Source organism: Megalobrama amblycephala, linkage group LG18 (genome assembly GCF_018812025.1).
Source record: "Megalobrama amblycephala isolate DHTTF-2021 linkage group LG18, ASM1881202v1, whole genome shotgun sequence".
Classification (NCBI taxonomy): domain Eukaryota; kingdom Metazoa; phylum Chordata; class Actinopteri; order Cypriniformes; family Xenocyprididae; genus Megalobrama; species Megalobrama amblycephala.
Genome location: NC_063061.1, coordinates 33,733,147 through 33,761,139, shown reverse-complemented (window position 1 = coordinate 33,761,139; position 27,993 = coordinate 33,733,147). Strand labels below are relative to the sequence as shown.

At 35.5% G+C, this 27,993-nt stretch overlaps 4 protein-coding genes across 5 annotated transcripts; 2 read left to right on the top strand and 2 right to left on the bottom strand.

Annotated features, from left to right (window-relative positions):
• Nucleotides 1–1,004: 1,004 nt before the first annotated feature.
• On the bottom strand, nt 1,005–1,890 carry LOC125252625 (cytochrome b-c1 complex subunit 9). Its single transcript, XM_048166071.1, has 2 exons — nt 1,666–1,890; nt 1,005–1,322 (listed from the first exon to the last, which is right to left on the bottom strand). Exons 1-2 carry the CDS (start codon nt 1,804–1,806, stop codon nt 1,275–1,277), a joined length of 189 nt encoding a protein of 62 aa, XP_048022028.1. The 5' UTR covers nt 1,807–1,890; the 3' UTR covers nt 1,005–1,274.
• A 261-nt stretch (nt 1,891–2,151) lies between these two features.
• On the top strand, nt 2,152–6,425 carry rpl35 (ribosomal protein L35). Its single transcript, XM_048166070.1, has 4 exons — nt 2,152–2,301; nt 2,868–3,004; nt 4,805–4,886; nt 6,221–6,425. Exons 1-4 carry the CDS (start codon nt 2,299–2,301, stop codon nt 6,368–6,370), a joined length of 372 nt encoding a protein of 123 aa, XP_048022027.1. The 5' UTR covers nt 2,152–2,298; the 3' UTR covers nt 6,371–6,425.
• A 1,573-nt stretch (nt 6,426–7,998) lies between these two features.
• Nucleotides 7,999–20,137, bottom strand: wdr38 (WD repeat domain 38). 2 transcript variants are annotated; one of them, XM_048166069.1, is made up of 10 exons: nt 19,976–20,137; nt 18,058–18,131; nt 17,725–17,845; nt 16,526–16,642; nt 16,224–16,321; nt 14,890–14,970; nt 14,680–14,802; nt 9,140–9,292; nt 9,018–9,065; nt 7,999–8,937 (listed from the first exon to the last, which is right to left on the bottom strand). In XM_048166069.1, exons 2-10 carry the CDS (start codon nt 18,124–18,126, stop codon nt 8,749–8,751), a joined length of 999 nt encoding a protein of 332 aa, XP_048022026.1. In that variant the 5' UTR covers nt 18,127–18,131; nt 19,976–20,137; the 3' UTR covers nt 7,999–8,748. The 2 variants fall into 2 exon arrangements, with proteins under 2 accessions (XP_048022026.1, XP_048022024.1); XM_048166067.1 differs by lacking the exon at nt 19,976–20,137 and having other exon boundaries at nt 8,077–8,937; nt 18,058–18,272.
• A 1,982-nt stretch (nt 20,138–22,119) lies between these two features.
• On the top strand, nt 22,120–25,463 carry LOC125253335 (proteinase-activated receptor 3). The gene is made up of 2 exons (XM_048167270.1): nt 22,120–22,294; nt 23,824–25,463. The coding sequence occupies exons 1-2, from the start codon at nt 22,228–22,230 to the stop codon at nt 24,906–24,908; spliced, it is 1,152 nt and encodes a 383-aa protein (XP_048023227.1). The 5' UTR covers nt 22,120–22,227; the 3' UTR covers nt 24,909–25,463.
• The last annotated feature ends 2,530 nt before the right edge of the window (nt 25,464–27,993 follow it).

The following is a 27,993-nucleotide window of genomic DNA, read 5'->3' as shown; positions in this document are numbered from 1 at the left end:
ATGTTGTCAAAATCCTGTATTCTGCTGTCAGGCCAGTAGATGGCGATGTCACTTTGTAAAGAAACACTACGTGCCTATATACTGAACACCCGCTTTCACAAATTAGTGTTTTTGTAGTTTACAAGGAGACGATTATGGTAACGATGGTAACGATGGTAACGACGATTCTCAAAACGTTCTTGCACTTTGAGATCCGTTTTCAGGCCATTGTTGTGTAAATTTTTTAGTTTTAGGGTACGTTTACACGACAACGATGTACTTAAAACAGAAGTTTTTACTTTGTGTTTTTTGTGTACAGATGACGTTGTCAAAATGAAAACTGATTTGATTCATAAGGCTCCAAAGCAGTGTTTTGAAATCAGCCCATCACTATATTGTTGAGAAGTCGTTATTTTGGTTTTTTTGGCTCACAAAAATATTCTCGCCACTTTATAATATTAATATTAAATCACTGTACTCACATGAACTGATTTAAATATGTTTTTAGTACATTAATGGATCTTGAGAGAGGAAATGTCATTGCTGTGAATGCAGGCCTCACTGAGCCATCGGATTTCATCAAAAATATCATAATTTGTGTTCCGAAGATGAATGAAGGTCTTACGGGTGTAAAACGGCATGAGGGTGAGTAATAAATGACATTATTTTCATTTTTGGGTGAACTAACCCTTTAAGGCATCAGAGTTTTCACAAATGCGCATTTTTGTAGTTTATGCAGAGACGATAGCAGTTTCGATCTCAAAAACGTGCACTTTGAAACCCACTTTTTAAAAGTTTACGTTTTCAGGCCCCCAAAACGCTGTTTTTCGTTGAGAACAGTGTCATGTAAACATACTGCTACACTATTTTCATTGCAGAGCTTCAGTGTGTGTCTGAACGGCCGCACGAAGGTCTTATGGGTTTGCGGCGACATGAGGGTGAGTAATTAATGACAGAAATTTCATTTTTGGGTGAACTAACCCCTTTAAACAGCACCTGAAATTGTATACCAAAGAACCACCAGATTTTAAAGGATTCTAGGATGTACAGTTTATTCATACAGAATTAAGTTCGCAACACATTTACAAATCATGAAGAATGTGACATATCGCACAATAACAGGTGGTCACCTGACATTTTAACAGGGTTCGGTAATCAGTCTGTCTATGTCCCTGGGACAAAGGCTGGAAGTTGAACACGGCGTCCGAAGACACTGCAAAAGCCGGTGGACCATCCAACAGGGTCACATCAGGAAATGGGATGATGGTAGAATGAACGCTGCATCGGAGCCAGGATTATTCCTCCTTCTCTTCATAATTGTGTTTGATGTGTTTCCAGAGTTTCTACAAAAAAAAAAAAAACACCCACAGAATTAGATCACACAGGGTGAGGAGAACACATTACAGATACAAAATAATCTATAATTATGATTATATTATAATTTGTAGTGAGACTGACACTCCAGGTGTAGCTGTGGCATGACAGTAAATTGTTTTCTATAAGATTTGATCAATATAGGGACAAAATTATATTATTATAAAACAGAAATATGTTTTTAGGCTTAAGTTTAGTCTTATATTTTCATCCTATTGGGTATATAGTTGAGGTTAGCCAGCAGGCTAACCAAGGTCAGTCTGCCGGTCGGTCAAGAAGATTTCAAATAAATTCAATCGAAAAATAACTTACACCCCGATTTATGTTCTCAAATATCGCATCTCCAGCCTGATCAAACACCCTCTCGAAGACAACAGCTCCCACCATGATGGTGATAGCGAAAGTTGACGTTCTCCTAAAGAGCAGATTGTAGACACTTCTTGCGAGCGCCATGATCGTCGATGGAGGCTTCCGGAAGAGGGGGCGGGACGATGAGCTGTCTATCAAATCCGTCGACCAATGAGTCAATAAAACGAATACATTTTAAATGTATTCATTTATTTATTTTTTATTGATTTTATTGTTCTTTTTACTTTAACATAGACCTATTTGAACATGTACAACTATGTCTGAGATACACATCTAATACATTTAATATTTTTTTTAACAGAAATTAGCTATAAATTAACATAATCGCAGTATTTTTAACAGAAATCTAACAGAAATTAGCAATAAATTAACATAATCGCAGTATTTATTATTTAATTCTACATTTGAGAGTAATAATGTTGTAATTTAATCAATTATAGTCATTAAGCGCCCCCTTTAAGAGGGGAATGGAAGATTCCAGCCCCCCTCGCGCGCCAGTTTAGTTTCTTCCGTAACCCGGTAGACTTTCCCACGTGACCGCTGCAACTTCCTTTCTTGTGGCAGCCATCGAGAAAAATGGTGAGGATTTTACCGAAACCGAGCAATCTAAATCAATCTAGTCGGTTATACATGTTAAACGGCTCTGAAAACACGTTTTAAGTGCACATTGAGTTGTGAGCTAGAGTTTGAGCACAGTATTTGAAACGATGATCGTGAAATAAAGTGTATATTGAGTGATGAAACGAGACGTTAATCTGCTGCCTGGATTTGACTGAAGTCCAGCAGTGGTTAGCGTAGCATACGACCAAACAGCTTTAAACTGAAATTATAGGTACTCAAAAGTACTATTTTTGGACATGTTTTTTGATTATTGTGGATTTTAGCAGTTAATGGCCATCGGACACCAATGACAGATCATTATAACCGGTTTGTTTAGACGACAGCAGCTAAATTCAGTGTGAACCGACATGTGTTTCCAAAGCAGCAACAACAGAAACCCGTGATATTATTTGCTGAAGAAAACCAAACCTCAATTATGTATTTGTATGTTTTTGATATTTGTTCACGAGTCTCTACATTAGATACGTATGTATATTATTACATATATTGGTTTAAAGTGATTCTAATGAACGTTGTTTTTGTAGGCAAAGATCAAGGCCAGAGACCTTCGCGGAAAGAAAAAAGAGGAGCTGCTGAAACAGCTGGATGATCTGAAGGTGGAACTTTCCCAGCTCCGCGTTGCCAAGGTTACTGGTGGAGCTGCCTCCAAACTCTCGAAGATGTGAGTGTTTGGTTGGAGTCAGTTGTGTTAGTCTGTTTAGCAGAGATCACATGCTTTTGGCCTGAATGTGCTGTATAGGAAGAACAATTGTTTGGGGCCCCTCCTGTGTTTCAGTGCCAGCTTTAGTGTAATGGGAATGTGGGGGAATTTTGGTGCTTTAGAACCAGAAGAACTTTAAAGGGTTAGTTCACCTAAAAATGAAAATTGTCATTTATTACTCACCTTCAAGACCTTTGTGCAGCTTCAGAACACGCATTATGATATTTTTGATGAAATTCGTCCAATATAACCACCACTTTAATGTCCAGAAAGGGACTAAAGACATTGTTTAAGGTGCAAAATGTAAGAATTTTGCAGTAAAATATCCAAAAACCACTAGGCCAGTGTTATAGTTTGTTCACTTGAGTACTTACAATATCCCAAATGTTTCCAACTATTAGTAAATCTTGAGAAAATTGCAATTTTAACCAAGGCTTCGGGACTTGTGAGCAGTCGCCTGTCAATTGCGTCATACCCGCGTTGCACTCGGTTTCCGGTTTTTATTTTGTAGAAATCATGGAAACAACAAAGATGCTTTAATATATTACGGTTTAATAGACGAGAACAGCTGCTTTGATATATTTATAGACAGAAAACTAATTATATAGCTCTACACGTTTAGTCTTATTGTTTAAATGTAATTTTCTTTTTTTTTTTTGCGAGTACCATGCTTTACCATGCCTCAGAGAATAACGCTATTTTGTCAAGTAGCTAACATAGCATAATCAGATGCAGCTTTATTTTTAGTAACAGTAATACAGCATTTTCTCCATCATACAATACGTTTTAAAATTAATTGCACGTCATTTATCAGAACAAGCCATCCAGTATTTAATATGATATTCTAAAATCGATCTATCTTACTGTAGTGTGTAACAAGTGACTCTCAGCAGCTGCCAAGCGAACGCACAGAGTAACGTTAGAATGTCATTTTCAACACACTCAAATGCATCTAATATAATAAACAGAGCTGCGTTACCTCATACTCATGACCGGAAAAGCGGAAGTGACATAATAAAAGTTCTGCTGCTCGCGGCGCGTGTTGCGCAATCGCTCCATCGGCCTCGTTCAGCTCCCAAAACACTCGGTCCTGCTTTGCTTCATACTACAGTAATGTTAATAATCCATGAACATGAGTTCTTCCCGAGTCCTATCCCGATTATTTTCCACCGGCCGTTGAGATAAAGACCACATGTCCCAAGATTCTGCGCTCAAACTTTCAAAAAGAATGACTTCATTCAACATTTTTCCTCTTTCCCGTCAGTTTGTTACGCAGTTGGCGCGGTGAACACATCGCAGAGCCTCCCTTTTTTACGTCCGAACGCTGACTCGTTGTTGGTTGGCTCCTGCATTGTGGTGAACACAGCCTCAGCCAATACTGAGCCCACATTCGGACCAAAACAAGTTTTTGCGCACAAAGTATTCTCGTCGCTTCATAACATTAAGGCTGAACCACTGCAGTCATGTTGACTGTTTTAACGATGTCTTTAATACTTTTCTGGACCCTGAAAGTGGTGATTAAATTGCTGTCTATGGAGGAGTCATTTGCCTCTTGGATTTCATCAAAAATATCTTAATGTGTTCTGAAGATGAATGGAGGTCTTAGGGGTGTAGAATGACATGAGGGTGAGTACTTGATGACAATTATCATATCTGGGTGAACCAACTTTTTGTGTATTATATTACATGCATGTTTATATATGAATGTAAATGTAAAGCTTTATTTTAATATATTTATATTTTTTTTTTTCTTATTTACAGCCGCGTTGTCCGCAAGTCCATCGCTAGAGTCCTCACAGTTATCAACCAGACACAGAAGGAGAATTTGAGGAAGTTTTACAAGGTCAGTTTAATGCCACTGAAACATGCATTCATGCACACTTGTGCAAAGATGCTGTTTCACTACTGGAAATGCCTTAAACTCATTTTTAGATGGTCTGCTTTAAAGAGAATCTGGTTATACTGCAGATCCAAATATGATCTGGACCCCAACATTGTCTTTCAGGCAGATACATGATGGAAAGTTTGAAGTTGTGCTCTGACAATTAAAGAACTGCATTGCTCGGTGTTCATTTTATTCTTCCTAGCAAGTGTGATGGCCATCAGTGTCATGTCACTAATCTTTATTGTATTCAGATTAAATGCATTGTTATTGGAAGTACACAGCGCGTCCGTTTAGACTCCAGCAAGAACGATCACCCAGCACTCCTCCTGCACAAGTGGAGATAGTGTGAATACTCTCTTGCTAAAGAAAAACGACTGTTCACAGCAGAGTCTTTGAATGACGCTCATCTGCTGCGAGTAGCCGACAAAGTTTTTATGCCATCTTCATCAACTTCAGCTGTAGTCCAGTTATGAAGGAGAATTTAGTGGAGAACCGTTACTTTGTGTCTTTGAAATGGGTGTTAATACTATTATAATTTAGTGATTTAGTGTTCATAATTTAACACAGCAACAAGTTTTTGAAAACTAGGCATTATCTTTGTATAAACTACAGAAAAGTGAGTTTGTGAAAACTGGTGTATTGCGCATGCGTATTGTGTTCAGTCTGTAGGCATGTAGTGTTTATTTACATAGTGATATCACCAATTACTGGCCTGGCATAAATACGTTTTTAATTTCGTGGATCCGTGGGAACAGGGATCATTCTGACAGTGTTATCTGTATACGTAACTTTTCAAAAATGCAATCCTTGTTTTGTTTTTGTTTTGTTTAACTGTTGGACACTGATTCCATCTCTGAATGGATCCTTCTCACAATTTCCTGGTTTTGAATTGGAATTTGTCCAAATTTGGTAGACTTCTATTGAATAAAGACCACAACAAATGTAATGTTACCATTTGCTCCAGTAGTAAACATAATGGTGTTTCTATTTCTTTCCAAAAGAGGGAGAAGAAATATATATTCTTGTTCAGAAGGGACAAATCTCAAACTCACAATCATTTCCTCATCTGTTAAGTTAGTATAATGCAAAGTACAGTGTTATAATGTACATTATTAAAAATAATGCTATATTTACAATAAGTGTGAAAACTGTCATCTATGATAAGGCCCTTTACTTTTATGGAATGTTGCATTGCTTTCATGAGGTATAAGTGTTGGCAAATGTAGATTGAATCATCTGCTTCCTGAACTGTCTGTCCAATATGTTCTAACAGCCCTACTTTTCATTTTCAGGGTAAGAAGTACAAGCCTTTGGACCTGAGGCCCAGGAAGACCCGTGCCATCCGTCGTCAGCTGACAAAACACGAGCAGAACCTGATGACCAAGAAGATGCAGAGGAAGTCTCGCCTCTACTCCATTCGCAAATTCGCCATCAAGGCTTAAGAGGCTGTACTGTTGTTTTTCACAGAAAAAAATAAACACCCCACCCTGGAATAAAGATGCCTTCTGAGTCTGTCTCTCTCTCTGAAGCAGCTATGGGAATTCTTGAGAAATATGAAGTGATCTCATGTGATGCTAGTCTTATCTATCTAGATCAGTGATTTCAGCCGGTGAGTCAAAAGACCGTTTTGAGTGGGTAGTGGAGGGTGTTGTCAAATAACAAATGTTCTATATTTTTAATGTTTTCAAAGATGTGCATGAACATTGACTCGGTCTATTCATCAGGATTAGTGTCCATAAGTTTTATTAACAGATCAGGGGTGCGTTTCCCGAAAGCATCGTTGGTGAACCATGGTCGTAAGTCCCATTGAACTATTGGTAACGACGGAACTTGCGACCATAGTTCGCTTTAGGAAACGCACCCCAGTTTAGTATTGTTTAATAGTTTCCATAGCCTAACCCCCCCCAAAAAAAAGTGTTTATTTTTGATGACTGGTGGCACGTACCAACCTACTGACTTAATTGTTTTAACTAGAAACATCAGTGTTGGTGATATTTTTACAATATTCATAACTTTTGGTGCTCTGGTGGTTAATAAACACAACTGCATCCATCTTGTGGAAGAATATTGTAGCTGGAGCTACTTTCTGTCTGTGTCCAAAATTGCCCCCATACTCTTAAATAGGGCACTTTTTGAGGGAACAGCCATTTAAAGTGGTGTCTGAAATCATAGTGGACTTTGATCACAATGCACCACAATAATGAGTGTACAAGTGATGTATGCTCAATGGCTAGAGAATACCCATAATGCACTGTGAGTCCTCACATGTTAAATGAATTCCTGAGTCTGACCAGAAGATGGCACCCACAGCTTTTCAAAACAGGTGGTCCAATGTGGCTACAGCCTAATATCATACAGTTATAAATTCCTTTTTAATTGATTTTTTTTTTTTTAATATGGTTTATATATGCTAGTTTCCATGGCAAGGATCAAGATAAATCTTTTCAAGTGATAATTAAACCGCAAGCACAAACTGCAAAAGCAGCAGCCCTTCTGGCACACTCAGTGGCCAAACCAGCCGAGAACCACTGATCTAGATATGGAATATTTTGGTTTCTCACCTCTTTATGTTCTCACACTCATGTATGGGTATAAGCTATGTGCTATTTGATAGGCTATGTCACTAACAAAGTCACTCTTGTCTGTTTTATAGTTGGAACTGCAATGGTTGAAGTGGTTAATTAAATTTACTTGAATTTAAGCTTGGTATCTTTACAATTACAGCTATGTAAAAATGAACTTTTGAGAAAAAGTAGAATAAAACAAGATATTTAAGATCCATTAAAATATCTAAACCTAAATTTGGACTAACTTGGTTAAACTTTTAAAGGGTTTGTCTAGGTTAGAGGTCTAGGATTGATTAATTGATTGTTCCACACCTGTATGAATTTCTTTCTTCTGCTAAACAGCTGATGGACCCCACTGACTTCCATAGTATGAAAAAAATATTATTGAAATCAGTCAACTGTTTGAATTTTACTTTATATATATATATATATATATATATATATATATATATATATATATATATATATATATATAAAAAGATGTGTTTGTAGCTAATCCTGCCTTCAAATCCTCAAAAGTTTTTATTTTGAAAATCATAATTGTGATGATTTTGATTGAAGAAAAAATGGGCTTGTAATATGCTTTATTTTATTATGACAGAAAACATGAGATTCCAAAATGTTTTTTATTTTTAAAGGTTTATACATAATTTCTTTTTAATAGAAATAAAATATTTAATGAAATCTAAAATATATAGAATAAAAAATATAATATTTAAGTATTTTCCACATTTATTCTTGCTCTGGCTGTTGAACTTAAACATGATAAAAAAAAATTAAAATAATATGCAATCATATAATGTGGCATTGTACAATACAGTATTTTAAATGTATTTAATTTTAGAAACAACATATTTTCTTGATATCACTATTTTTTACACAGTAGGCCTTTATATATAAAATAAATAATAGTGTAGGCTATATATAAAATATTTAATATATGCCTTTATATTTTAGGAATGGCATGCATGATCAAGCATCACTTAAATTGTGTTCAAAACAGTCCGTAATGTTGCTTGATGGTGTAAACGGTATTTGTTATTTTAAATTTATTATCATAACACTTTGGTTTGTAGAGCACATAGTTGTACTGTTTACTGCACTCTACTATTCTTCTAAATATTTACCTACAGCAGGGAATGAATTGAAAGTCTCACTCATTCACAGCAAATAGCTTATTTTTGCATAATTAGGTCGCAGCTAATGAACCAGAAGCCTCGCTCATTAACGTTACAAAATGGCTGCACATGCTCTTATGTAATATCTAAGTTGGTATAGCTGTCATCTATATTGTCCTGTTTGCTGTTTAAACTCCTCCAACTCTCACTTCTCTCCTCTGTGCTGTTTTCTTCATCCCCTTCTTCCTCCAGCTGCTCAGAGCCGCTGACGAGTAGCTCCCCGCCGGGACTGAACACACAGCCAAACGCTGAGTCCTTATGACCCTGAAACACACACATGTATACATTATGAGGCTTTGTGATGTTATAATGCTAAACATGACCAGTCAAAGGTTCTCGATCACCTGCAGCCTCTTCAGACATGCTCCAGTGGTCGTATCCCAGATCCTCACCTGATGAAGAGATGTATCAAAATCAAGCATTGCCGGACAGACTGTGTGAATGAGTGTATGTGTGTTTGTTTTACCATGTCGCCTTCAGCGGCGGATGCTAAAACCCGTCCGTCTATGGAGAAGGCCAGACTCCTGACCCACACACGCTCACAGCCTCCCAAAACAAACAGACACGCGTGACGCATCGGCAACCACACACGCACTGTGCCGTCCCATGAGCCTGAGGCCTAAAATACACAGACATACAATCAATAAATAATGTATATACAATGTTACAAAGATTTCTATTTTAAATAAATGCTGTTCTTTTGAACTTAACTTTCTATTCATCAAAGAATCCCGAGGAAAAATGTATCTCAGTTTCCACAAAAATATGAAGCAGCACATCTGTTTTCAACATTGATAATAATAAGAAATGTTTCTTGAGCATCAAATCAGCATGTTTAAATGATTTCTGAAGGATCACGTGACACTGAAGACTGGAGTAATGATGCTGAAAATTCAGCTTTGATCACAGGAATAAATTACATTTTAACATATATTCAAATAGAAAACAGTTATTTTACATTTCAAAATATTAATGTTTTTAAACCATTTTGTGCTTCCCCAAAGAACCTTTCAGTGAACAGTTCTTAAAAGAACCCTTTGTTTCTTTTGTGGAATGGAATGTCAAAAGTTCTTAATGGAACCATCAATGCCAATAAAGTGATGATCAGTCATTTAAAAAAAAAAAAGTGCAACTGTATATGCTTTATGAACACAAATGATCGCCTTTAACGTACTTCCGGGTCCGTGTACGTTTTGATAGTTTGTTTTCCAATTTGAAATGAAATATGCAGAAACGAGAAAACGGTCGTTTCCCGTTTTTTTGTTTGTTAAAAAAAACGGAAAACGAGATTTTGACTCGATTTTCGTTTTTTTCGGGTCACGGATAGAAAACGGAAACACGACTTCAAAACTCGTTTTCCACATGTGGGCGGTCATTACACGCCCCTTTCAGCCGATTGGTCAATCAAATCTGAGCCAGTGACGTCATCTTCAGTTCGTTCAACAAAATAACAGTCCTCTGCCGCTATATCAGTAGATGTCATAAATCGGCTTTCTTCTGTGCAACCTAACGCGTAGCCTATTTCACAGAAATATTTATTTCAGAAATGTTAATCAGCACACAGACTGTTGTAATGCGGTTTGTAGTTTAATATGCATAGTGAAACTGCACTACCCACACAGAGGACCGGATGTAAAGCACAGATAAAAAAAAAAAAAAAAAAAACTACAGTTTTTATTTTATTCTATTTTGAATAAATAGAATAAATCACAATAAATAAGTAGTGTAAGCAATTTTGAAAAACGAACAATAGCTCATCTCTCTTTATTTATTTATTTTATATAGCCTACACTGTAAAAAATGACCGTGATTTTAACAGTAAAAGACTGTAAAAATGCTGCAGTGAAAAACAGTTAATTGGTTTACAGAAAGTTTCCGTACTATATACGGTGAATAACTGTAATAGATCTAACGGTACATTTAATGTAATTTTACGGTAAAATACCATTAAATTCACAGTTTTTGAAAGTGAAAAATAACAATTCATTGTAAAATTTACAGTGAAAAACCGTAAATTGACATTCCCACAATTCCCTGCGTGACACTTCACATTTGATATATTTTTGTTGAAATAACTCTGTTGTTTCTTAGTTTTTCTCATTTTTTTCTAATCAGTTATGTACATTAGGGTTTTATGTTACATCTAATGTTGTTAAATTAATGTTTATTGCATTTTTAAAATTTCATGCATGTTACCATGATGGTGTTTAGTGTGTGTGTGAATGACACTGTGTGCACCTTCTATATGTTAGTATTGTCCTTCTCAGCTTGTGGAAAATCTGCTTGTGATGAACTTCGATTCATCATGTGACTCTTATCACCACTGTGTTTGGTGACTGTCAGTGTATTATAAAGGTACAAAACAGATATTAGTACTTCATTAGGTTGTTAAATTAACATTATATCAGTTAATGAAATATGTTATTTTACCGTAAATTTTACTGGGATTTTTTTTTACAGTGTACTGAAATCCAATGTTAAATATACATATTTAAAATGTAAAATTCACATGTAACTCCGTAAGTATGTTTACGGTTTGATGTCATTTTTACAGTATTGTTCTGGTAACCACAGCTGCCGGTATTTTTCCGTAGAAACAACGGGATTTTTTTTTACAGTGTAACATTGCCTGCTGAATATAGGCTAATGTTAATAACCCTTTGGTTAAAAGATTGAGGGAATATGTAAAGATCAAACATTAAAGATCAAAATTACAGCTACATAGCTATTTTAGTTATCACAAAAATAATATATAAATGTTAAGCCAAAACTAATTAATTTAAAGCTGAACTGAAACAGAAACCGGCGTTATAACCTAGGCTACCTCTCTAATTTGACACAAATCCAAATGTTTCAATATTCACGATTTGGAGGCTAAACTGTATTTATTATTTAAACGCTTTTATTGTACACAGACTACTTAAAATGAGCAGTATAACTTTTTATATATTTGGTTGAATTTTGACAGTTGAGATTCATCATCATCACGCAGCTGCCGCGCTTCTGTGAATGGAGAACAAAGGATTCAATTATATAAAAGGAATAAATAGCCTATGTCTATGCGCGAAATTTATTTCACTTAAGTAATTAACATATTACCAAAATGAAAGGGGAAAAAATGCGACAATATGAGTGTCGGTTCATTTTTGAGAAGTTCACAGAAAGGAAACCGAGACGGCAGAAAATGTCTTTGTTTATTTTACGAGCAATGTTTTGTTTTTATTGTGAGTACAAAAATAATAGGCCTATTTAACCCTTCACAGATTCGAATGGTGTTACATATATTTGACCATAAATGTCTGAGTATTTTAAGTTGTTTCGGCTTTTAGGATAAGAAAATTCAAGTGAACGCGTCGGCGCCTCACGCGCAACATCATTTTTAGTAACTTGACATCACAGCCTGTTAACTGTCAAAATAACATACATTCAACCAAATATATAAAAGTTATACTGCTCATTTTAAGTAGTCTGTGTAGGCTACAATAAAAGCGTTTAAATAATAAATATAGTTTAGCCTCCAAATCGTGAATATTGAAACATTTGGATTTGTGTCAAATTAGAGAGGTAGTTATAACGCCGGTTTCCGTTTCAATTCAGCTTTAAATTAATTCGTTTTGGCTTAACATTTATATATTATTAAAATATATATAATATTATTATATATTATTAAAATATATTATAACTAAAATAGCTATGTAGCTGTAATTTTGATCTTTAATGTTTGATCTTTACATATTCCCTCAATCTTTTAACCAAAGGGTTATTAACATTAGCCTATATCAGCAGGCAATGTTAGGCTATATAAAATAAATAAATAAAGAGAGATGAGCTATTGTTCGTTTTTCAAAATTGCTTACACTACTTATTTATTGTGATTTATTGTATTTATTCAAAATAGAATAAAATAAAAACTGTAGTTTTTTTTTTTTTTTTTTATCTGTGCTTTTCATCCGGTGCTCTGTGTGGGTAGTGCAGTTTCACTATGCATATTAAACTACAAACAGCATTACAACAGTCTGTGTGCTGATTAACATTTCTGAAATAAATATTTCTGTGAAATACGCGTTAGGTTGCACAGAAGAAAGCCGATTTATGACATCTACTGATATAGCGGCAGAGGACTGTTATTTTGTTGAACGAACTGAAAATGACGTCACTGGCTCAGATTTGATTGACCAATCGGCTGAAAGGGGCGTGTAATGACCGCCCACATGTGGAAAACGAGTTTTGAAGTCATGTTTCCGTTTTCTATCCGTGACCCGAAAAAAACGAAAATCGTTTTTTTTAACAAACGAAAAAACGGGAAACGACCGTTTTCTCGTTTCTGCCTATTTCATTTCAAATTGGAAAACAAACTATCAAAACGTACACGGACCCTTCCGCTTTCCGTATTCTTCAAAAGCTTCCACTGTATGTCCTACGCCTTCCCTATTCAACTTAAGCTAAAGTAAATTATCAGGAAAGCTAAATTAACTAAATTATCAGGAAAATTTTATTTGAAAGTGAACTAATCTTTTAATTGATTGCATAATACTCTATTTCATGTTTAACATGCTGTTTAATTTTTTTTCTAGTGATAAAATATGTTTACAAGCTTGTAAGGCTGGTTGCGATGAGCGCACAACAAATGGAATGCAACAAACAAAGGGTCTTCATTCAAAATCCAACTAGGAAACAGGCAGGAGAATAACTAGCAGTAAAGATACACAGCCATGTATAATCCAAACGAGACAGAACAATGAACAGAGGAAACTAAGGCCTTAAATACACACAGGGCAAACAAAGGGAGCTAAATGAAACACAGGTGAAACTAATCAGTAACTATGGAAACAAACTGGCACACAATAGGAAACTAGGGGTATGTCTGCACGACAACGATTTACAAAAAAACGGAAAGATGACAATGTTATCAAAATAATCCCCGTTGACACAGACCCATGAAAACAACTAAAAACGCTGTATTATGCATACCAGACCAGTAGATGGCGATGTCACGCTGCAAACAAAGACAACATGTCTGCGCACATACGCATATGCACCAAACGTGCATGCCTACAGAACACATAATACGCATGTGCATGGCGTCACTGTTTTCACAAATTCATGTTTTTGTAGTTACACAGAGAATATAACAGTATCGTTTATGCACTTTGAAACCCTTTTTCAAAAGTTTGCATTTTCAGGCCCCCAAAACGGCATAGTCGTGTAAATGCAGGAACACACCAAGCTGACAATCGGCCGTCAGGCAGTTTTTGTTCGTCAGCTGACTAGATTTCTCAGGTGTTCCACACCGTTGTTGTTTTTTTCCGGCCGATTCGACATGTTGGTCCATCGGGGCATCTGATCATTCCAATTGGCAGTTCAGCTACTGCCACCCGCAGGTACGGAAAGGCATTTCATCTTATGCAGGCGCAGAACGGACGTGCTACTTGGCCGTCGCGTGTCGAGCGTCGGTTTGATGTGTCAGGGCAACTTTGGACACAGACGCTGCTGACGTGACCCAACCCCGCAGTCTGCTTTCGTCACCACTAGTTCGTCAGCGTTGGCTTGGTGTGTTCCTGCCTTAAACGAACAGCTAAAACGCATACAAAGTTTTCAGTATTTAGTTGAATATTGGTGTCATGTAAACGGCAACTAGGTCAACTTAATATGACAGGGAACAGGAACAGAACTAAACCAAAACACAGTGAAACTTAAACAGAAATATACAGAATATAAACATTACACTGCTAAAAAAATTAATTGAAACTAAATACATAAAATGATCCCATGATGGAAACCCCTAAAAAGTTCTTTATATGAAGAGCCTGACAGAACCCGTTTAAGGTTCTATATAGAACTTTTTCTTCTAAGAGTGTTTATGGAAAAAATCAGCACAAAAAGTATCTGCATTCTTTTGAGTGCAAGTAAATGATTCATTTTCACATTAACTATTAAACATCCTGTTTATCCTGAATCAAACACCAAAGATCACTATCAACAACAAATCTGATTTTGTGAGCTTACCAAAATCCCTGTTACAGAGAAACAGAGACAGGCCACATTTCCCAGGTGCCCCTGTAATACCACAACCTCCTTTTCATCATGAAGTTTCCACACTCTCACGGTCCGATCCCAGGAGCCCGTGGCCTGTGGTGAACCGAAAGAAAGAAGAGGTGATGCAGCTCATGCTGAAAGGCTCAAAAAAAAACCACACAGCGAGAAGGTGATTCATACCACACACTGCGAGTCTGATGAGAAGGCGCTGCTCTGGACAGCTGCAGTGTGACCCCGCAACTCCTCCACCATCTCACAACACTGAAACACCAAAGACACAAACATTACTGCTAAACTGATTCTAAAAACACCTGTTACTACATGAAGAGAGTCCAAAATGTCTTCTGTCTTTAGCTCATGTAGAGTTAGTGATCTGAAACAACCCTTTAACTATTCATCAAACTGCTCATCCCACACCATTTTTATGATAATGAAAGTAAAGGATTTTTAATTAAATAATATTTTAGACATATTTACTGCATTTGATATTATTAATTATTTTCAAATCATAAAGTCAGAAATTAATCATTTATTCTATTGACAGTCCTATTTTTTATATTTTATTGTAATAACAAATCTGTTTTTTTGCTTTTTAAAGTCGTATACATTTTTAGATTTTTAATAGAAAATACTATTAATCATACTGATATTAAATAAAATATTTAAATATAAGGGTATTTCTTAAATTAGTTTCAGCTTTAAAACAGTTACAAGATAAAATCTTTAAAAATAATTAAAAAATGTATATAAATTATAAATAGTAAATATAATATAAAAATAAAATATAATAGACAGAATAATATAATATGAGCATAAAATAAAAATATATATAATATAGTATAATATAATATAAAATATAATATAAAGTAAATATATTTTTATAATATAATATAATAATATAAAAATATATAATAGACAAAGCATAATATAATATAAAATATAATATAAAGTATGATATAATATTAACGCAAAGTATAATATAATATTAATTATTATAAAATAATATAATATTATTATTAATTAAAATAATAATATAATATAAATTAATTTATATTATATATTAATAATATATAATATAATATTATATATATATATATATATATATATATATATATATATATATATATATATATATATACATATATAATAGACAAAGTATAATATGATATAAAATATAATATAAAGTAATTAATGAATAATTTTAACATATAAAATATAAAATATAACAGACAAAGTATAATATCACACACTCTTAATATTTTTCTCACATAAATTAAATGCCTCTTTATGCATGAAAATATATATGTGCATGTATATTTTTGTAAGGGCTTGCACAGTCAAGTACCAGTTATCGTGAAGTATGACTTTAAAAGGGAAGTGTTTGTTTCGTTGGGTTAAATATATTTTTCACTCTACTTCTGTATGTTATAAAAAGGGAAGTGTTTGTTTCTTTCATTTCATTTGTTTGTTTGTTTCTGAACTATAGGTAGAATTGTACAGTGTTCGTTTCTCACTTGAACTCTCCAGAGCAGCGCCCTGTTGTCCCATCCACCCGACAGCAGCCACTGACCGTCCGGACTGAAGCTCACCGTCTCCACACTCCGCGTGTGAGCTGAGGTTCAGCGACATCAAATCTAGTCAATTTTGGCTGAAAAACTATTGTTATAGTAGGCTATATTCTTGTAAGGGTGATTATAATGCAGAAAAGGCTGATAATGATAATGATATGTTTGCTGCTGCAGATCATGAAGCTATAAATTAGGCCTATGTGAGTTTCTCTGCTTCCAGCAAATGCTCATTATGACCTGAAACACACCTGTCAGTATGTGTGTGCATTTTGTGCTGGAGCTGCACCAGATTCTGACGGTACAGTCGTGAGACGCGCTCGCAAACAGCTGACCATCCATGGAGAAAACACACGATTTCACTGGACCTGCAATGATTATTTCAAAACAAATTAATAAACAAAGGAAAATTTAGAAATGTTATACTTGCCTAAAGCTATACATTAAATAGATTTCTATCATACCCACACTACACCACTGGATGGGCTTGTTAATTGCGTATTGCGTTAATTGCGTAATTGCGTAAATGTCTGATGTATTATCTTGTCCTTTTAACAGTTAAGGGGTTTTCCCACGACTGACAGCGCTAGCCAAAGCATTTGTCAGTTGCGTCTTGTTCTGTGTTCACAACAATTCAGTCTTTTCAATGTAAAAGTCTTCGCTACTGACTGACACACTCATAAAGACAGTCTTTGCCGCCATCTAATGGCATAATAATGTAACTTTTGTTGCTGTTCACGGTCAGGGACTATTTTTTCCGGCGGAAGGAAAGCTTTTAGTGAAAGTTTACTTCATGAAAGTTGCATTGATACATATTTTTGGCTTTAATATTTATATTGTGTGGTAAAGCTTTATAAAAGTAATAAAGTACTCGAGGCTAGTGCTCTATCATGAATAAGTCACAGCTGAAGGGGTTGTTGCAACCGATATTCACAATACAGCACAGCCTCTCATACCTTATTGCTTACATATACTATACCACATTGCTATTATTGTGTAAAATGAATATTAAATTACTTTTACAAAATATAGTATGTTGCAACGATCCTTATCCTTATAAAAAACAAATGTAAAAATACATTTTTAGGCAAGGTTGTGTTTCTAGTTTGTTTTATTATGCAATACATAGAGATTAATTTTATATTTCAAGCATGTTGTTTGTGCACTTAATGTAATAAACATCATACAATAGTGAAATAGGTTAAAATTAGTCAAGACATCAGTCTGTGAAAAGGGTCTATTGTGGTGGTGGTTAGAAATGTTTTTAACCACAGTGACGCATGATTGGCGTCATATAGGTTAAACAATGGTGCAAGATTGTTATATAGAGAACGATTCGGCCCTCATATAGAAAGGTAAATGTTCCCTACTAGCCACAAAAGACATTTATTGTATGACTAATATATTCATACATAGTGTGATTTTTAATGAGTTAGCTAGCTTTATGTACCTGAGTGTCCACTGACTGTGGCCAGGTGTTTTGCACTGCTGGCGTTCCACAGGTACAGTCTGCCATCATCACAGCATGTGAGCAGAATCTGACAGTCAGGTGAGAATGTGCAGCAGTTCACCTGAGACACAGATGAGAGCAGAACGCTATTTACACACACAGGCTCTATCTATCTATCTATCTATCTATCTATCTATCTATCTATCTATCTATCTATCTATCTATCTATCTATCTATCTATCTATCTATCTATCTATCTATCTATCTATCTATCTATCTGTCTAGCTAACTTGCTAGCTATAAGAATAAATAGTACAAACAAAGCTTACCTACCTCTCCTTTGTGTCTGGAAAAATATCTAATGTTGGACATGCTGAAGTCCTCTGAGGGGTGATGCCACATGTCTCCTTATTCAAGAGATAGAAACATTTCAGAAACGTCAAAAATGTAATAATTAATCAAGCATGGCCAATGAATCATGCACCTTAGCTGCAGTGTTAGTGTTGCAGCTCAGTTTTGTTTGAGTTTCGACTGTTGCTGTTTCCAGAGTTACGGTCTCTAGAGTGTCTGAGGGCTGTGCCTGCATGCACTTTATTAGAAAATGGTTTAGACAGTCATTAACTCTGAAAACACACATTAACAAGCTCAGTCTGAGTGTTCACCTGCCAGTAAGCACTTTTGAGCACTGATTTTAAGTGATGTAAGAAGCACATGATAAAACTCACTTGTACGTTTACCAAATTGTCTTTATAAGCTCATGATGTGATTCATGTGAACGATGCACTCTAGTCTTTTGTGACATAAATAAGGTACAAATATATTTAGATATCTGTTATAGCTTCAATTTTGGTTTCACTTTTTTTCATGACCCATAATCTTTCCTCCATTTGCATAGTTAAATGTGCAATAGGTGATTCTCTACAGAAACAGTTTTTGTTATGCTGGCTGAAAGTCTCCTCATATCTTAATAACAATCACTATGTTAAGTGGTCTAAATGTATTTTTATAAATATATATCAGCTGTGGAAGGTGTAGGTACATAAAATGTTCATTCCATCATTGCATTCGGTCCCAATAAAATAATAGCATGTGTTCCCTGTCAGTCAACGTCTCAATTCATGGGCTGCGTCCTCCAGAGGTCACATTTGAAGGGTGCATACGTCATCGAGTCGGTCTCATTTGAGAAAAAGTAACCGTTAGATTGCAATGTAATAAAGATATTACAGTATTTTACACCTCACAAGGAACAAGTCAATTTTATTATGGTTACTTTTCTTAAATAAGACATCTTTGATGACGTATGCAGTCTTCAAATGTGACCTCCGCAGCCTCCGAAATGAAACGCAGCTATATGTCACCAGCGCGTTCGCATACACTATGCAGACAGAAGGTGCGTCCCAATTCGCGTACTTATGCACTATTCTATAACGTTTTTAAGTATAAATAGTGCGAGTAGTGCATTCACACAGAAAATTCCAAAAAGAAAAAGTGCACTTTAAATACCCGGATGATGCACTTATTTAACGGAAAAAACGAAGTGTGGAATGTTGGACACTTTGTGCACTCAACTGTCGCAGCTTTAATTACGTAGTGGAGGGGAAGGGAGGATCAGACTCCGTTGTTAAATGACAAAATAACCTTATACAATTCACGCACTACATGGATGAGTGCATAGTGCACAAGTACATAGTGTATAAGTGCATAGTGTATAGTGCGTCATTTGGGACGCAACTAGAGTAAGAATGGCAAAGTCCCTTTAAGACAAGTCATTTCACTCTGCGGCCATCTTTGAAACGCCTCTCGGGGCTTCCAAGTGCAGCTCCTATCTCTTTGAATGGAGAAACATCAAAATTCTCCAAAGCTGTTTGCCAAGCTTTTGATTAAATTTCATATTTAAAATCTCCAATGAAATCTGACAACAACTGTCTAATAAATTTTGTTTCTAAAAGCTCGAATCATAACAAAAAACAGCATTTTTCAGGCTGGGTCGAGCTAATGCGCATGCGCAGTCCTAAGCGCACGCCTGACTGTTTCTACAGGAACCGGAGCTTTTAGCGGCAGCTGCAGTGATGAGATGACTTTACCAGTCAGCTCTTATTTAGAAGGCGGGACTTATTCCACCATATTGCCTGTTGCACTTTCTCCCATTCATAATAATACGAATGCATTGTATCTTTCTACATATGAAGTCTTTGAAAATGGCAGGCAAATAGCAACAACCTAACTTTAGTTTAGTAGTACTGCTACTTACTGTACTGTAAAGTTCACCGGTGAATGACACATGATGTAATCCAATAATGTTGTCTCTGGTCGTCTCGCTTCTGGTCTGCGCACCTTCATTTGTTTTGGAGGATGCTTAGCTTTGCACTGCAATTTAGTTAGCATTTCCCAGATCACCTATCGCACATTTAAACAACCCTGAAAAAAAGATAATTGAAATAAAATAATACATTATAAATAAATTGTATTATTTGAATTATATAAAAAGATATAATGTATAATATTTTATTTAAAAATGTAATGTTATAATATATAATAATGTTGTAAGAAATCATATTAGCAATATGATGTCAGTTGATTCTATATGCTAAAGGAGAAAAATCCCTACACTATAAATCCTCTCAGTAAGTGAGAGAATCCCAAACTTCAGAAATGTCTACATGTAGGAAAGGAATTTTGGCATTGTCCTGCTAAATGCGTCATCCCTATGCATGTGTGTGCAATACCAGTTCATGTGTAAATATACCCCGTGACCCTTCAGAAATCCTGACATGTTAGTGTCACTAAACTCAATGTCTTTTCCTGTAAAGCAAATGTAAGTATTTTCGCGAAATTGTCCACTGAGCCAATTTTCCATGCCTGACTGTTACTGATTTACTCTGTTAGTAAGAAAGACAGCTGTGTTCACAGAGACTAACTGACGCAACAGATCCGTAGGCTTTCTATCTGAACGTTTACTCTTAACAGCAGGATGTTTAGTAGGTTGTTTGCATGAGTTTCACGTAGCTCGCTCGCGGCAGGAGATGTGTGTTAGTCATTCAGCATGTCCTCACGCCTATGCAGGAAACAATGACACTTTTCACCTTTACTGAATAACAATCACTTTGATAAGAACCCCAGCAGTTTCAAAAACAAAATACAAAGTCGGTTGATGCACATGTTTTTTTAGAAACAAAAGACCAATGCAAATAAATAAAAATCCTGCATAAAGCTAAATATATCATTAGCTTTTAAAAGAGAGTAGAAATGCCATATCTTATTATATATAATATGTTTTTTTTTAGGACATTTTTGATTTGGTATTTTGTTTGATTAACATCTGGGTCTGAAGCCAGACCAGTTAAGAACTACAGAGGAAGTTGAGCTCTCTGACATGCATGATAAGGGTTAGGGCTATTATTAATTTGCATATGTGTGTGTGTTTGTATGGTCCTGGTAAACTCTAGGGGACAAAATGTCCCTACAAAGATGGCAATATCTGAAATCCTTGCTCTTGTGGGGACATTTTTTGGCCCCCATGAGGAAAGCATGTAAATGTAAAAATGCAGAAAGTGCATTTTGTTTAGGGGATAGAATATACATTTTGTACATTATGAAATCATTAGGTCTATGGAAAAGTCACCATAAAAATTTGAAAACCAAACATGCGTGTGTATGTATGTGAGTGCGGATATGTGTAGGTGTGCCACAATGTTTTTTGGGGGGATTACTGAAGTCACATCTACATAAATAGTGGTTTTGTAGCAAACAGGAACGCATTTTTCTCGTATCTGATCTGTTCCTACAGCGTCACTCACTGCAGTAACCAAAGACAAAAAAAACAATGCACTAATTCGAAGTGAAAAAATAAAAAATAAAACATGTTCAAATGGCTTTTCAATCGTTTTTTGGATCTCTTTATCTGTAGGGGGAAGATCAGAACTGTGACCTCTATTGTGTTATCTCTCACTGACAGGCATTTCCTTCACACCGCATCTTCTTGTGTTAAAACAGCAAGATAATAGATTGAATCCATCAAACTAAACTAAAACAGTTATACCATCTTACATTTGAACTTTTAGAACTACAAGATTTTCAGTCTCATCTTGCTACCACGTAAACAAAAATGAATTAATTCAAAAATAAATAAATATGAACTATCCCTTTAAGACATATAACTTTTTAACAATCCCCTCAGGACTTGTTGGATAGTGAGAAAGAATTTCAGACAATTAAGTACCTCAAGATCACAAAATGGTCACAGTAATTATGATGTCAACTGCTGAGTGAGTTCAATTGGACAAGTGGGGACGAAGATGATGTCATCGGTATGGAATGACACCCCATTTTCTTTTTTTAGAGAGAGAGAGAGAGTGTGTGTGTGTGTGAGAGAGAGAGAGAGAGAGAGAGAGAGAGAGAGAGGGTCTTGTCTCGTCTCGTCTCTCGGGCTTCATTTGCATTCCACACCCAGACAAATTGTGTTAAGACTTTTTGAGTTGACCAAATTGGACGTGTTTCTCAGTCATGGGGAAATTTTTTCTTTTCATTTTGATCGCATTAATTCTTCTGAACGCGACCCAGGCTAAAGAAGGTAAGCAAATCGATTTGTTTGAAACCGTTTAATTTTGATTCACTTCAAACAACCCATTGCTCTGTATTGCCTATTCTCTGAATTTCCTGTTTTTACATATGTGTGATGAACGAGAAACGTTTCGGTTTACTGTAAAGATTCAACACCATAACAAAGACATCATTACGTCTGATTTGACTCATAGAAGTCGAATTGAAGTGTTTTTGTCTTTGTTTTTATTGAAGACTATTCATCACTGAAATGATCTATGATTAAACAGATTCAATCAACTACAGTAGGACATTTGAAAAGTTTTATGTTTGTTATTTTATGAATATTATAATAAAACAGATTTAATAAACTACAATAGAACATTTGAGAATTTTTATTTTATTTATATTATAATGAAAACACATTTCGCTACATTAGAACATTTGAGAAGTTTGTTATTTTGTTCGTTTATGAATATTACACTGTTATATTAATATTTTATAGACTAATTTAAAATAGTATAAGACACAACAGGAGGTCCTAGTAAATTAAGTTTGCAAATAACATGAATAGGATAATTTTTCTATTATAACAACCTTAAAGACTGTATTCCTCAGTGAAATCAAACAGATTTAATCAAACATCTGAGAAGTTTATTTGATGTTGTTTTTGTTATTTTTTATTATATTTATTATGTTATATTTGAGTTTATTAATATCAAGTAAAAAAGTAAAAAGACATGAATAGCTTTACAAAATAATAAAACAAACACAAAATACTACATAAACCAAAGGATCCAAAAACACACAAAAGACTTCACAAAGTACAAGCAAGCCTATACAAATAAAATGTAAGACTTAAAAACAGATACAGAGTCCGCAGATCTAATATCCATTGGGAGGCTATTCCATAACATTCAAACCACTGCAAAAGCTTTTGTTTTATATCTGGATCTTGGAACAGTAAATAGGGAACAGGAACATGAATAAACTTCTTTAAAACTTAAAATATGCCTCAAATTGGAAATATTTCTTAACTGATAAAAACACGACTGACTAAGGTGATATTCAAAATTCAAATTGGTATCAAAATAAACACCCAAATGTTTCACTACCTGCTGAACATTGGGGAACACCTTAATAAGAGCTGACTTTTATTTGAGCCCTGACCGATTATCACTACTTAATTTTACTTCATCAGTATTGAATTGCAGAAAATTACAAGCCATCCAGTTTTCATATCTGCTAAGCATGCTTGGAGGACATCTAAGCTTCTCAGATCATTGGATCGCAGTGATAAATATAACTGTAAGTCATCTGCATAGCAGTGAAAATTTATATGATGTTTCCAGTTTACGGATCCAAGAGATAACATTGGTCCCAACACGGAGCCCTGAGGAACACCACAGTTGATTGTAGAAGATGAGGATAAATCATCTCCCAAATGACACTACAAATGTTCTTTTTAACAAATAGACTTAAACCAGTCCAGTGCCCTCCCATAAAGACCATAAACTAAGAGATTTACTATTCCTAACTCTTCTCTATGTCCACTTGCAGGAAAGAAGGCCAGGAAGAACAAACGAAACGTCACTGACATCATCAACCCGAGGACTTTTAAAGGAAACGCGGTCCCAGTTAACGTCCCTCTTCCTCCTAATCGAACAACAGACCTGCAAACACGTGTCCCGTCTGCCGTGGTTGCTGTGGAGGAGTTGGAAGTGGAGTTACGCAGCAACAGCACGGCAAAGTACCTCCAAGGTACTCTGAGCAAGTGCTTCATCCCAGCTGTCTACATCATAGCCATCGTTGTCGGCATTCCCGCCAATATCGCCATTTTGGTCCTTGTTGGAACCAAAGTGAGGGTCGTTTCATCTGCAATTTTGTACTGTAGCTTAGCAGTGTCCGACTTGCTGCTGTTGTTCAGCCTGTTGCTGAAGACACAGTATCATCTCAATGGGAACCATTGGATTTTCGGTGAAACCGCCTGCCGGATCACAACCGCCTGCTTTTACGGCAACCTTTACTGCTCAGCTTTTACACTAGCGTGCATTAGTGTCAAGCGCTACCTAGCCGTGGTTCATCCTTTTCTCTATAAGGGTTTGCCAAAGCGCACATTCAGCACCTGGGGTTGCCTAACAGTTTGGATTGTGTTTTTTATCGCCCTACTCCCAGAAATTCTAGTGCAACAAACCTACCACATCGCACATCTTGGAATAATCACATGCCATGACGTTCTTCCTGACAACATAGATTACTACCAGTGGCTTGACTATTATAACCTTGGCCTCACGTGTGTAGGGTTTTTTCTGCCCCTAGTGGTGACAGTAGCATGTTACACTTCCATCGTCTGGCACCTGAACCGTTCACACAGAGACTGGGCTCTTTACATCAAAGCTAGCACGTTTAACTTAATTATTTTTGTCCTGTGCTTCGGCCCAAGCAGCTGTTTTTATTTTGTGCATTACATCCTGCTGTCTGTTAGCACTACAGAGAGTTTCTACATCTACTTCAGTGTGGCCGTGTGTCTGTGTTGCCTGCATAGCGCTCTGGATCCGTTTCTGTTCGCGATCATGTCCAGGACTGTTGGAAACAAACGCTACTTTCTTACACGCAAAGGACGCGCGCTTAGCATCTCTACTTAAAGTCGACATGAAATGCATGTTGCGCAACCCATTTAGCTTCTGTAATCCCGTGTATTTCCAAGTGAAACAGGATGTTTAATGTGAACTTGTTAACAATCGAAATAGCCCCGGTCATAAATGGCACCCCAAACCCTCACAGTCTTCCTATGAGTCCACACCTTTGTGATGTAATGGTGCTTTGACTGCTGGGTAAAGTCCTCTGTGTAGCTAAGCTGAAGTGCGCATCGACGGCCGCAAAGGGGGCGCTCACGAGCACCCTTCTGAAACCTAAAATGAGGAATGGGACACCCTACGGTCTCGTGGTCTTAACGGACACGTGCACGCAGCCATTGTAAGTCCTCAAGAACGAAAGTGTGCCATTTGGGTTTCAGCCATAGAAAGTCGTTTTAACGGCAGAAAGTTGTTGCATTTTGATAAAAGACTACAAGCACTTACACTACCGTTCAATAGTTTGGGATCATTAAAGGATTAGTTCACTTTCAAATAAAATTTTCCGGATAATTTACTCACCCCTATGTCATCCAAGATGTCCATGTCCTTCTTTCGTCAGTCGAAAAAAAAAATTAAGGTTTTTGAGGAAAACATTCCAGGATTATTCTCCTTATAGTGGACTTCAATGGGCACCAAATGGTTGAAGGTCAAAATTACAGTTTCATTGTAGCTTCAAAGGGCTTTAAATGATACCAGACGAGGAATAAGGGTCTTATCTAGAGAAACGGTCATTTTCGAAAAAAAAAAATTAAATGTATATGCTTTAAATAAACAAATGATCGCCTTCCAAGTGCTTCCGCCAAAACCGCACTTTGACATCTTGGATGACATGGGGTGAGTAAATTATTAGGAAAATTTTATTTGAAAGTGAACTAATCCTTTAAGGTTTTTTAAAAAAAATAAATGAATACTGTAACTCAGCAAGGATGCATTAAATTGATCAAAAGTGGTAATAAAGACATTTTTAGTTTTACAAAAGATTTCCAAATAGAATCCTAAAAAAATGTATCATGTTTTACACAAACATATTAAACTGTTTTCAGCATTGAAAATAATAATCTTGAAGAGCAAATCAGCATATTAGAATGATTTCTTAAGGATCATGTGACAATGAAGACTGGAGTAATGATGCTGACAATTCAGCTTTGATTCACAGCAATAAATTACATGTTAAAATATTACAAGTATTTAAATAATATTTTACAATATTACTGTTTTTACTGTATTTTTGATCAAATAAATGCAGCCATGGTGAGCAGACGAGACTTCTTTCAAAAACTGACCATATGCTTTTGAACAGTAGTGCATATTTGATGAATCAAAAATCAAAATTGACCCTGTTTACTATATTGATAAAAAAGAGTCATCTAGAATCTGTTTTGTTGGTTTTGATCTTGTTCCTAAAACCTCCTTGTTCTAGATTTAAAGTATTTAATATGTGAAGTGCCATTAGGAGAACTAATAGTTTGTAGTTCCTGCCAGCTGGCTTGAATCGCTTGGACAGGAGCAGCTTCTTTTATACTGAATACAAATGGAGAGACATTTGAATGGCCCTGAGAGAAAAGGGTGTAATATACTGCCTGGACTGTGTTCAGTGTGTGTGTGTGTGTTATGAATGTTACATAAAGCCTTGTTGACCAAGGCAAAGTTTGACTGTTTGTATAGAGAATGTAAATGCTTTATGATAATAAAATATATTTAAACCTATATGATTCCAAAGCACAGTATTAATATAGTCATTAAAACAAATAAAACAAAAGTTCCGGCTGTCTGATTTTTGAGTTACATGGAAATCAATCAAATTACATATGCCTATCTAAGATTCAGTGGTGTTCATTGGGTTTTCTCTGTGTATTTTTCTTTAAATTCACTACTTTTTGAGCTACTATATTGTCATTGTAAATGCGCATGAACTTATAATAAATGAATCTATTAAGGCTAACATATTCATACTAAAAGCTAAAAAAACTTACATTTTGATTTCGGGGGGACTTTAAAGGATTAGTTCACTTTCAAATTAAAATTCCCTGATAATTTACTCACCCCCATGTCATCCAAAATGTTCATGTCTTTCTTTCTTCAGTCGAAAAGAAATTAAGGTTTTTGATGAAAAAATTCTCCTTATAATGGACTTCAATGGACTCCAAATGGTTGAAGGTCAAAATTACAGTTTACAGTGATCCCAGACGAAGAATAAGGGTCTTATCTAGAGAAACCATTGCTTATTTTCTAAAAAAAATTTATTTATTTTATAAGTTTTAACAATAAATGCTCATCTTGAACTAGCTCTCTTCTTCTTCTCTATTTGAATTCCAGCAGTGTAGACACTGCTAAGTGTATTAATGCCCTCCACAGCTCAAAGTTTGAACTAAATTGTCATATACAATAATCTAGTGCAACAATTAGTTCAAACTTTGACCTGAGGAGGGCAGTAATACACTTAGCAGTGTCTACACTGCTGGAATTCAAATAGAGAAGAAGAAGAAGAGAGCTAGTTCAAGATGAGCATTTATTGTTAAAACTTATATAATTTTTTTTTTTTTAGAAAATGAGCGATGGTTCGTCTAGATAAGACACATATTCCTCGTCTGGTATCGTTTAAAGCCATTTGAAGCTGCACTGAAACTAATTTTGACCTTCAACCGTTTAGGCTCCAGTGAAGTCCACTATAAGGAGAATAATCCTGGAATGTTTTCTTAAAAAACTTTTCTTTTCGACTGAAGAAAGAAGGACATGAACATCTTGGATGACATGGGGGTGAGTAAATTATCAGGGAAATTTTAATTTGAAAGTGAACCTTTAAGTGCAGTGGAAAACCTTGCAAAACTTTCATATGTATAAGTGTTAGATATAAATAAGACTGTTTGTGGCCTAATTTATTCTAGAAAGCTGCTGAAAATACAAAAGCTCAATCTAATTCAAGTTTTGCGTTTTGATTAATTTGGCAAGTCAAGTCATCAAAACAAAATTATCAGCTGGTGCAAAATGACCGTCAAAATCCAAACAGAAGATGTTTTTATTATTATTTTTATGATCACATTAATTTTGTTTTCATTTATTTCATTTTCATTTCTATACGCACAGGTAAAGTATT